Source organism: Salvia splendens, chromosome 11 (assembly GCF_004379255.2).
Source record: "Salvia splendens isolate huo1 chromosome 11, SspV2, whole genome shotgun sequence".
In the NCBI taxonomy this organism is placed as follows: domain Eukaryota; kingdom Viridiplantae; phylum Streptophyta; class Magnoliopsida; order Lamiales; family Lamiaceae; genus Salvia; species Salvia splendens.
The window spans coordinates 889,697-901,729 of record NC_056042.1 but is presented as its reverse complement, the minus strand read 5'-3'; the positions used below and the strand labels follow the sequence as shown (position 1 = coordinate 901,729).

Here is a 12,033-nt window from a genome sequence, read left to right as displayed (position 1 = left end):
AAAGTTAAAGGGAAAAAAATCAAATAAATTTTGATCTTCACATTATTTTTAAAGTTTATAATAATGTAATTTATGACATATATAGAAAAAAAGGAAAAAGAAATACTGACGTGAACCCTGTGGTTGTGATGGAAATTTCTTACCAATCAGGGTATGTTGTGATGACAAAGGGCTCTTGCACAACAATTCATATAAAATAACGATAATTTTTAAAGTTAACATGTACTGCTATCAATTATCAACTAAGATGTGCTTCATTGTCGAGCAATTAGAATTTATATGGTGAACATATACCTCCAAGGATTATTCTTGTTCACATTTTGTTTGATGTATATATCAATTTCTGATTTGACATTACTTGTTATTATGAAGATTCGAATCGATTCGTCTTTGTTGCCTATGTTTAATTAATATTTTGGAATGGAACATTTGAACTAACTGAAAAAATACAAACAAATAACATGACACACGTTTATGACGCAGCATCAAAGCTACGAGTAATCGTTGAATGGAGGAAAACAACACAACAATTGAAAACTTTAATTTATAAAAAAGGAGAATAAATAATAAGGGATGACTGCAAAATTTTAAAGAAAGTATATAAAGTTTTCTAAAATAACAATAATAATAATAATAATTGGAAACAAATTATTTTACTAGGTTGATGCAAGCTTGTTGATGAATTTGATAAGAATGCTGTTAACTTCATTAGGCAGCTGTTCTTGAACAAAATGGTTTCCTTGTGGCATGAAAACAATCTCCTAATCTGGAACATTTTTCACTTGTGATGTAATCATCAAATCCTGCAAATTTCAGGCAGTAATCTTTGTCTCCCAAAATCAACAGCCCCGGGGCTTCAACTTTCAGCTCATCAACTCCATACCCTTCCAACCATTTCCTGCACAAATGCCGCCAAAGTGATATACGAGACGTAACCGATATGTTCCTTTCATTTTCCAACACCGTCCCTCAAACCGGCCAAACTTTTTTAGTCCAAAATATATTACCAGTCCACTACCAATAGTCTTTGTAGCTGACGACATTATTTTAAAGGTAAAAAAAGAAAAATATGATTGAAGTATTATTAGTTGAAAGTGGATAAACGAAAGAGAATAAGGAAAAGTGGCGGACGATCAAAATGAAAAAAAAGACTATTAATTATAGAGGGAGGTGTAAATACTAAATCAATAACTTTTTACTTTTATCCTGTAGTTGGAGATGTTGGACATTTTCGTCGAGATATATTACTGAGTCAGTCATTTTTTTGTTTAAGCCCAAGTCAGCGATTTTCTTTGAACCAACATGGAACCTGAAGTGCTGTCTCAAAACCGGATTTCTCGTATAAATCCGCGTACGCCTGAAGATCTTCCTCGCTAAACCAGGCGGGCAACGAGGCCGATGCATCCACCAAATCCATGATTTCTTGATCCTCCGAGGCCACCTGGAGCTCACTTGCTGTGAACATTATGTAGATCTTCTTGATCACCGTTTTCACGTCGAATCGCGCGAAATCTTTCTCAGCTCTCCCTACTTCCTGCTCATATTCAGCATAAGTTTTTTTTTTTTATAAAAATCATTTGTTTCAATTCAAATCAAAGTTTAAAGTGAAGGGTTGTAGAATTTGCCCGGAATCTCATGACGTAGAATCCTTTCGGGTGAGAATCTCGGAATGCGTGAGGGTCGGCTGGGATGACGAAGGGGATGCCTAGTGTAGCAACTGCAGCCACTCTTTTAGGGTGGACGAGGGCAAAATGGTAAACTACCTTTGCTCTCCAAAGTCTTTCCCTACAAGTACAACCTGAAATATCACGCCAGACAAGATAATACTGAGATATAATATGAAATAAATTAATATAATTTTTTTCCTGGATTAAAGTGGTCACATGGGCCATGGGCCAGGGTGAGATAGATAATCGTGAGACACAGTGTAATCTTAGCATATTCGACTCGATTTGCTAATCACTCAAAATTTTACCTTATTGATCTCAAGAAGGTCTAGCATCACCACCAGGTCATCAACCATATCCTTAAAAGTTGTTTTCTCCGGTTACGGCGCCGGTTGAGACAGGCCATAGCCCCGGAAATCCGGCGCTATAGCCCGGAATCCGGCGCCGGCAAGGGCTGTCATCTGATGCCTCCATGAATACCAAATCTCTGGAAAGCCATGAAGGTACTACAGGACCTAATTAATAGACAATTTTCGAAAAAATTAGATAAATTTCGATTGTATTAAATTCATCACAATTGACTTGTATATTGTTGAAAAATAATTAAAGAATGATGAGATTGAAACCTGTTCCAATTTCTGCCTAGTGAAGGTTGAGGCCTCTGACATTTACAAAGCAATGCTTTATGTTTTCCATTGAAAAGTAGTGATTTTTCTACTCATGTGAGGTTGGTTCATATAGTAAAACATTCATAATTTTTTTACATGGATTTGATGTGTATATTAATGTTTTAATTTACTATTTATATTACAATTTTATGTACATATGTGAGCACCGCTGTAGTGTAATTCATGTTAGCGTTTGTCCTTTTTAAAATTTTCCCTTTTATATTTACTCTTGTATCTAATAAATTGTGATCAAAATCATCTGTTGTATAAATAACATAATGATCGACGTTCAATTTATTAGTTTTGTTCCTATCTTTGAAATTAAAGAGAAAAAAATTAGGTTTTGATTTTATATGATTTTTAAAGTATACAATAATGTAATTTATGAGATCTATGAGAAAAAAGAAATAAAAAGAATAATACTGACGTGAACCCTATGGCTGTGATGGTTCGAATCAGGTTGGAATGGAAACGTCTTACCAACTATTTGGACTATATATCCTCAAATTCGAATTCAAAATTTTAAGACATTAATTATATATGTTTTGTAGTGATGACAAGGGCTCTTGCATAACAATTCACACAAAATAACGAAAATACGACAATATTTACAAATAAAAAAGTTAATTTAATAGGGGCTTAATACTTGTTAGCTATATATACTGTTGCCAACTATCAATTAAGGTGTGCTTCATTGTCCAGCAATTAGAATTTATATGGTGAACATATACATCCAAGGATTATTCTTGGTCACATTTTGTTTGATGTATATATCAATTTCTGATTTGACATTACTTGTTTGTATGAAGATTCGAATCAATACGTCTTTGTTGCCTATGTTTAATTAATATTTTGGAATGTGACATTTGAACTAACTGAATAAATACAAACAAATAACATGACACACGTTTATGACGCAGCATCAAAGCTACGAGTAATGGCTGAATAGAGGAAAACAACAGAAAACTTTAATTTATAAAAAAGGAGAATAAATAATAAGGGATGACAGCAAAATTTTAAAGAAAGCATATAAAGTTTTCTAAAATAACAATAATAATAATGGTGTTTGAAGAAAGTATATAAAGTTTATTATATAAAGGAGAATTAAAAATAATAAGGATAGATGGAAAATTTTAAAGAAAGTCAATTATAATAAAAAGTAAAATAATATATTGTTATAATTAAATCAAATATGAAATTTAAAATCTTGAGTGTTTTGACATTTTTTTATAAGAGCATCCACAATAGCGGCGAGCGCACCGGCTCGCCGATTTTTGGCGCTCGCCGAACTATTGTAGCCGGCGAGCGCCAAATCGGCGGGAATTTCGGCGAGCGCACGCCGATTCCTGGGCGCTCGCCGATCGGCTCGCCGCTATTGCAGCCTCCCGATCGACGAGCGACTGGCGAGCGGATTTTGTTTGTTTTTTTAAATTTTCGAAACACTATATATACGCGATTTGCACGTTATTTTCATTCGCACCACTTGTTTTAACGAGTACTCTCTCTATCTTAATTTCTGTACAAGATCAACAACGCGAAATGAGTAACGCGGGTGGTAGTAGTAGTGGTAGTGGTGGGGATGCTGAGGAGTACGAACGGCATTTGAACGAATATTTGGATGCCTATACGTCCCGAGAGATAGACCGGCTGTTACAACGGGCCTTGCAGCCGGCGGTACCTCGACCCCGACCAGTTGTCCACCACCGAGTAGTGATTGACCGGGATCACGTAGCTGCACATCAGCGGCTATATGACGACTACTTCGCACCGGAGCCGCGGTTTAACGCCAACCTTTTCAGGTGGCGCTTAAGGATGAGCAGGGCCTTGTTTATGCGTATTGTTGACGCTTTGGAGCATCGATATTTGTGTTTCCGCTTCAGGCACGACGCGTCTGGTAGACCCGGCCACACACCTATTCAAAAGTGCACTGCGGTAAACAGGCAGCGCGGCAGACTTGTGGGACGAGTACCTCCACATCGGCGAGACGACTGCCCTTGAATGTATGAAGTATTTCTGTTAGGGCGAGATTGAAATATTCGGTGAGCAGTACCTTCGAAGTCCTACTCCCGAAGATTGCCAGAAGCTGATGCAGATGCACGGGGCGAAGCATGGGTTCCCGGGTATGTTAGGCAGCATAGATTGTATGCATTGGGAGTGGAAGAACTGCCCCGTTGCCTGGAAAGGGTTCTACACGACCGGCTACAAGGGAAAGAATCCCACGATGATCCTCGAGGTCGTAGCTGATTACCGGCTGTGGATTTGGCATGCATATTTTGGGGTAGCCGGGTCGAACAACGACCTCAACGTCCTCAACTAGTCGCCCCTTTTCAACGAGCAGTGCCAGGGCGTCGGTCCGGCCATCAGTTTTGTCGCCAATGGGACCCAACATGATATGGGCTACTACTTGGCGGATGGGATATACCCTAGGTGGCCCGTCTTTGTGAAGATGATCAGATGCGCATCGGATGAGAGGAAGGCCTACTTTGCGGAACGCCAGGAGTCGGCGCGCAAGGACGTGGATCGCGCATTTGGCGTGCTCCAGTCTCGATGGGCAGCAATTAGGGGTCCAACGCGTTTGTAGCATATCGACTGCATTGCTGATATAATGTACACCTATATTATCATGCACAACATGATTGTCGAAGATGAAGGTGTACAACTGACTAGTTGGGCCAACGACGATAACGAAGCCGGTCCAAGCCACGACGTGGCCACCCCCAACGTACGAAGTGGGGTACCTCACGATGAAGCCGGCCGCCTCCAAGCACATGTCAACTTGCGCCAAGTGGAAGCTCATATTCGACTCTAAAAGGATTTAATTGAAGAGTTGTGGGAGCGGAGGACTGCACGACGTTAGGGTTTTTTTTATTATGTAATTTTTTTTAATGTAGCTTTTTTAATTTAAATGAAATTATTGCATTTTCCCGTATCTGTTAAGTTGAATTCCGTATTTTGTGTGATTGTTATTTTTATAATTTTGTTTATTGTGGCTGGGCTATTGCTTGTCCTGATGATGTGGCAGGAGGAGTTTTTAGTGCTGATGATGTGGCAGAGGAGTTTGTGGCTGGGCTATTGCTTGTCCACTTCCTATTGTGGATGCTCTAAGCTTGGACGAGCAAACCCTATATAGAACTGGACCAAATCTGAAGCTCATATATACAATTGGGTGAATCATTTTTTTTTTGTTTCGGCCTAATTATATTGTTTGGTCATTTAATGTATAGCTGACAGTTCGACGACCAATTAGTGATACGAGGAATGGTTCGGGATACTTAACAGTGGTTCTAATTTTACCTTTATGCCGATGCGTGGGGCATTTCTTATATTTGTTTGTTTCGTTTGTCAATAATTTTCTATTGAGAATCTAATACTACTTCTAACACATAACTTATAGTAGTATTTAATTTGTTAGTTTCGTTTGTCAATAATTTTCAACTAAGAACCTAATACATGGTTCAGTGTTGCCTTTAAGTAAAATTTAATTGAAAATCAATCATTAATGTAGAAGTACAAGGCTTTAATAGAAAAAGACGTGCTTAATTCCTTCATGCATAAAATTTTGACTTTCCTTCATATAGTGGAACAAAAATATATACTCCGCGCTACATTTTAGCATGAATTTTATATTCATATAAAATATTAATCAAACCTAAGCTGTTTAGGAATGAGAAATAATAACCATAAAGGGTAAATGGTTGAATAAAATATGCATATAGTTAAACAGGTTCCTTTATATTGCTTATAGCCTCATAATTCAAAATCTAGACCAAATCTCTACCCTTAGATTTTAAAATAAGTAGATGAGATTAAATCTTACGAATTTCAATAAATAGTAGACAAAATATCAACAAATTAAAAGGGTAATATCGCCCGTCTATTATGATATCATAATTTCGTGTTTTTTTAATATCAACATTGTGTATTACAAATATCAACACAATGACATGAGTATTTCAACACAAGTGCACGAAAATATCAACACAGTTTTATTGAGATTTTACATGCATTAAATTGAGATTTTACATGCATTATATTGAAATTTTTTGATGTATTTGTTGATAAAAAAATCTATTATCAACATATACGAAAATTGAAATAAAAATCATCAAATTTCGTCATCCGAACGTCGTCGGAACATGTGCAATTGAGATCTCGTTAGAATACTTATAAAATTATTTTTAATTTGATATATTAATTGATAGTTGATTCTCAACTAATTGTAACTTAACTGCAAATATCACCAACTTTGTTGTTGTTGTCAATTAAATATATGGTGGTTGATCAATAAACTTAGTATAAGAGTTTGGGGTTTGTTGTAGATATGGACTAGAATGATACGAGGTTTAAACTTTTTCACTGTAAAACACCAAACTACATCAAAACAAAGTGAATATTTCATGTAAATAGCAATAAACAAATTTGGCAATACTAAAAAAAAGATCCATTACACAATAAATATAGATATAAAATAAAAGAACGATACATTTAAAATTTACCATTGTAACTTCATTGGGTTGAGTTTCTATAAAACAACATGCGCATGTATTCCATACACTCAAACTCTTTACTATGATCTCTACACCGTTCAACGTGGTATCAGAGCACTGTCGATCTTTGGGATCATTATTTTCACGACACAAATCATGATGCAAAACCTAGTAAACAATTCCGAAATCCTAATGGGAACATCTCAAGATTAATCTCCTAATACAAATCAAACCAAATTCAATGACAATATGAATCAACGATTCGAATAAGTCAATCATCAAAGCATAATCGATATTGACAGTGTTATCCCTTATAACTGAAGCACAAATAAACTATGAATGTGTAGCATTATGCTTATTTCACGTTAGACCCAAAGCATGTGCGAATTTCACCAATAGTCTCCACAATTACATTCACCACCCGCAATGTGGTGAAAACGATTATTATCACGTAAGATGATCGATCTTCCCGTGATCTTGGATATGAGTTTCATCGCAACGTGGCAGTCCTCACAGCTGCACAAGTTCTTGAAAACACGAACAGGCCTTCCACTTGGTGTCTTCATAATCCCATAAGCAACAGCTAACCTTTCACTATGATATTTGATTGAATGATGCTTTTCTTCCTCTTCCACATTATACGGCACCGATTTTGTCAATGAAACATACCCGTTTTCTTTCATTCTAACATACAACTCTTCCAAGAAAGAGCATATGCTTTCACTCTCAGGATGAGTGAAGTCCCCAGCAGAAAATTTGTGAGTCTTGTTTGACACTTCAACCCAGCTATATGCAATCGTTTTTACAACACCCAAATCCCTCCTTTTTAATCCAATCCTCTCGACATCTTCCCATCGACCTGAAGCAGCATATAAATGAGCAAGTTGAACATACACCGAAGAGTTCCATGGATCAATAAACAACAGCATCTCAGCAGCTTTTTCTCCCAGTATTATATTTCTATGTCTCTTGCTAGCACCAAGGAGAGATCTCCATATAATCGCGTGTGGCTCAAAAGGCATGCTTTTTATTAGGTCGTGAGCTTCATCTAGGCGCCCAGCTCGACCTAGAAGATCAATCAAACAGGAATAGTGCACTAGATTTGAGACTATGCCGTGATCTTCGGTCATGGAATAGAAATAATGTTTTCCCTTTTCTACGAAGCCACAATGACTGCAAGCCGTTAAAACTCCAACCTACATCAAAACAAGTGAGTACTCAATCAACACAAGTATTTAGAAAATGAAAAAACAATACACGTAAAATTTACCATGGTAATGTCATTAGGTTTTTTAGACGCTAGTTTCATTGACTCAAAAAGTTGGAGAGCTTCTTGGCCTAAGCCATGTCTTGCATAACCAACGATGAGTGTATTCCATGATATCACATTCTTCTTTTCAATTCTCTCGAAAATCTCATATGCCTCAGTGATGCTTCCACACTTGCAATACATGGAAACAAGAGCGTTTTCCACTTTGCAGTTAGCGAATCCTCCCTTAACAACATGCCCGTGAATTTGCTTTCCAAGCTCAAAAGCAACAATATCTGCACACGCACTTATAACACTAGCAAATGCAGATGCACTTAACATTTCCCGATCATTCATTGCTTCAGTAAACATAAGCAACGCTTCTTCGTTATCTCCATTTTGATTATACCCAGCTATTATAGAGGACCACGCCATACAATCTCTATGTGGCATTTGATCAAAAACTTTCCTAGCCTCATCCATTGATCCATTCTTTGCATATCCACACAAAATTATTTTCCACGACATATCATCCTTGATAAACAATTGATCGAACACACCCCTGGCGTTGTCCATTAACCCATTATGTGCATAAACAGATATCATTGTCCTCAATGACATGACATCCTTGACCGGCATTTGATCAAAAACTTTCTTCGCCTCATCTAATGACCCATTTTGCACATACCCGAACAACATTGTGTTCCATGAGAGAGCATTCTTGGTTGGCATTTGATCAAAAATTTTCCTAGCCTCGTCTATTAACCCATTTTGCACGTACCCAGACACCATCGTGTTCCACGAGACAACATTCTTAACTGGCATTTGATTAAAAACCTTTTTTGCCTCGTCCATAGACCCATTTTGCACATAGCCAAACATCAATGTGGTCCATGACACAACATCCGTCACCGGCATTTCATCAAAAACTTTCCTAGCCTCGTCCATTAATCCATTGTGTGCGTATCCAGACAAAATTGTGTTCCACGAGATATCATCCTTGATAGGCATTTGATCAAAAACTCTCTTGGCCTCGTCCATTAACCCATTTTTCGCATAACCAGACATCATTGTGGTCCACGAAACAACATTCTTGACCGGCATTTGATCAAAAATTCTGTTTGCCTCAGCCATGGACCCATTTTGCACATAGCCAGACACCATTGTGGTCCACGACACAACATCCTTGACCGGCATTTGATCAAAAACTCTCTTCGCATCGTCCATTGACCCATTTTTCACATAACCAGACATCATTGTGGTCCACGACACAACATCCTTGACCGGCATTCGATCAAAAACTCTATTCGCCTCGTCCATTAACCCATTTTTCGCATAACCAGACATCAATGTGTTCCATGACACAACATTCTTGACCGGCATTCGATCAAAAACTCTCTTCGCCTCGTCCATTAATCCATTTTTCACATAACCAGACATCAATGTGTTCCATGGCAAGACATGCTTTACTGGCATTTGATCCAAAACTCTCATAGTGTCATCCATTAACCCATTTTGCACATTCCCAGACACCATCGCGTTCCACGAGACAACATTCTTGACCGGCATTTGATCAAAAATTTTCCTAGCCTCGTCGATTAACCCATTTTGCACGTACCCAGACACCATCGTGTTCCACGAGACAACATTTTTAACTGGCATTTGATTAAAAACCTTTTTTGCCTCGTCCATAGACCCATTTTGCACATAACCAAACATCAATGTGGTCCATGACACAACATCCGTCACCGGCATTTGATCAAAAACTTTCCTAGCCTCGTCCATTAATCCATTGTGTGCATATCCAGACAAAATTGTGTTCCACGAGATATCATCCTTGATAGGCATTTGATCAAAAACTCTCTTGGCCTCGTCCATTAACCCATTTTTCACATAACCAGACATCATTGTGGTCCACGACACAATATCCTTGACCGGCATTCGATCAAAAATTCTTTTTGCCTCATCCATTGAACCATTTTTCACATAACCAGACAACATTGTAGTCCACGAGATAACATTCTTGATAGACATTTGATCAAATAGCTGCCGGGCAGCTCTGAGATTGTTGTTTTTAACATATCCCTTGATCATTATATTCCGAGCCACCAAACCCTTGACAGGCATTTCATCGAACAGCTGATGGGCCAGTTTAACATTGCCATTGGAGAAGCAGCCAGATATCATAGTGCCGTAGGCGACCTTGCATTTGCGAGGCATGGAGTTGAATAAACGCAATGCGGCGTCACATCGGCCACTGCGCAAATGGTTTCTGATAGCAATCGTGCATTTCACCATGTCCGAGTCTGTAAATTTGTTGATTTTGGCATTATTAGTGGTTGATCTGTTCCAAGTCGAGCGTACGACAGTGGTGTGGAAATATCTGAAACGCATAGCAACGAATCGGAAGAAATTTGAACTGATGAATTGGGATCGGAAGTTGAAATGGAAGTGAAATCGACACTCTAATTGGATAAGAAATCACTGAGAATATCACTTTTTATAACCTAATCTTACCCTTTAATAAAAGTAGATGTAAATTAATTATCAGGAAAATAATATTTTATCATACAAAAAAATAATATTAATAAATATGATAGATATGTATTCATGATCCCAATTTCTTCATAATTCTCCATAAATCTCAAATCATATGTTTTCCATAGATTTTACCAATATTCAAATTAAATTGTTTAGATATCAAACATGTTCTGTTATGGCAGAATAGAGCAATTGTGTAATCGACAAACGAAAAAACGTAAAGAGACACAAAATTTACGTGGTTCGCCAATTGGCTACATACACGGGCAAGAACGGAGAACAAATTGCATTATGACTGCAGTTACAGATTTCAGATCTAAGATCACGATCATGTGCTCTACTCCCATATAAATAGGCACATATGGGACCTATCCTAATTTGAAAACATAATCCTATCCCAATTAGGAAACATAATCCTATCCAAATTAGGAAACAAATTCAAGGCATACTAACATGTTCAATAACTACGATTTAGTAATATAATTCATAGTTTAGGAAATTAAAGAGACAGTGGGAGAGAATTTATCAACGTTGTGCCGGCCTAATGAGCATGTCTCGATAGTTTGACAACTTTAAATATAAACAAATATTAATCAACTACAACCTATACTAAATTACACTCCCCGACACTCATTAAATATCTCACATTTTCTTATTTGGACAGTTCTCAATAAATATCTCATTTTATTTTTACTATTTTTGACAATGAATCTTACCTTCTACTAACTCATTCTTAATCACATTTTATTATAAAACTAAGTAGTAAATAAAAGTATGACTCATATTTCACTAACTTTTTCTACTTACTTCTATTAAGAAAGTCTAACAATTTCTTAAATCCCACACGAGTTAAATATGAGACATTCACGGTCATATATAATATACATTTAATGGAGACCGGAGGGAGTAATATACAACATCTAAACATACCTTGGCTTGAAAATACTAAACGCACCTTGATTCAACATAGTTATGCGTATAGGAAAATAAAAGGGATAATTTTTTCCCACATAAAAGGTGCAGTTTGGTTGGTAGAGTGCTTCCCCTGTAATAACCAATATGAAAAGAAAGGCACATGTCCTTATAAATTAATTTATAAGTCAAGGTGTTAAATCCACAAAGAATGGTAGTATATTGTTGCACTTAAAAATATTTGGTGATAATTATGGATTAGAAATTTAAATAGCTCCAATTTCGTAAACGCATTGCCACGAATCATAACAAACTCATGAAAGGGTAATTGGAAAATAAATCGCTAAGAATGAGCATTTTACATAACATTCATGTTGACTTAGTTATCACGACCCAACCTAAGTATCGTAACTTATCAGACGATAAATTGAACACGTCTCAAAGTCTCTACTTACTAATGTTTACTATTTGCTAAATGCAAAACTAAGAGCAACTTGCAACAAACAAAA

At 37.0% G+C, this 12,033-nt stretch overlaps 1 protein-coding gene and 1 pseudogene across 1 annotated transcript; both read right to left on the bottom strand.

Moving 5' to 3' along the window:
• Positions 1-519: 519 nt before the first annotated feature.
• On the bottom strand, positions 520-2,363 carry LOC121754775 (annotated as a pseudogene).
• Positions 2,364-6,851: 4,488 nt separating this feature from the next.
• On the bottom strand, positions 6,852-10,567 carry LOC121755266 (pentatricopeptide repeat-containing protein At4g02750-like). The gene is made up of 2 exons (XM_042150546.1): positions 8,093-10,567; positions 6,852-8,018 (listed from the first exon to the last, which is right to left on the bottom strand). The coding sequence occupies exons 1-2, from the start codon at positions 10,463-10,465 to the stop codon at positions 7,212-7,214; spliced, it is 3,180 nt and encodes a 1,059-aa protein (XP_042006480.1). The 5' UTR covers positions 10,466-10,567; the 3' UTR covers positions 6,852-7,211.
• Between the last annotated feature and the right edge of the window lie 1,466 nt (positions 10,568-12,033).

Bases quoted from the DNA above. Each gene is read 5' to 3' on its own strand.
- LOC121755266 (XM_042150546.1), bottom strand. From the start codon at position 10,465: ATGCGTTTCAGATATTTCCACACCACTGTCGTACGCTCGACTTGGAAC. The intron at 8,019-8,092 runs GTAAATTTTACG...GTTTTGATGTAG, and splicing joins AACCTAATGACATTACCATG to GTTGGAGTTTTAACGGCTTG.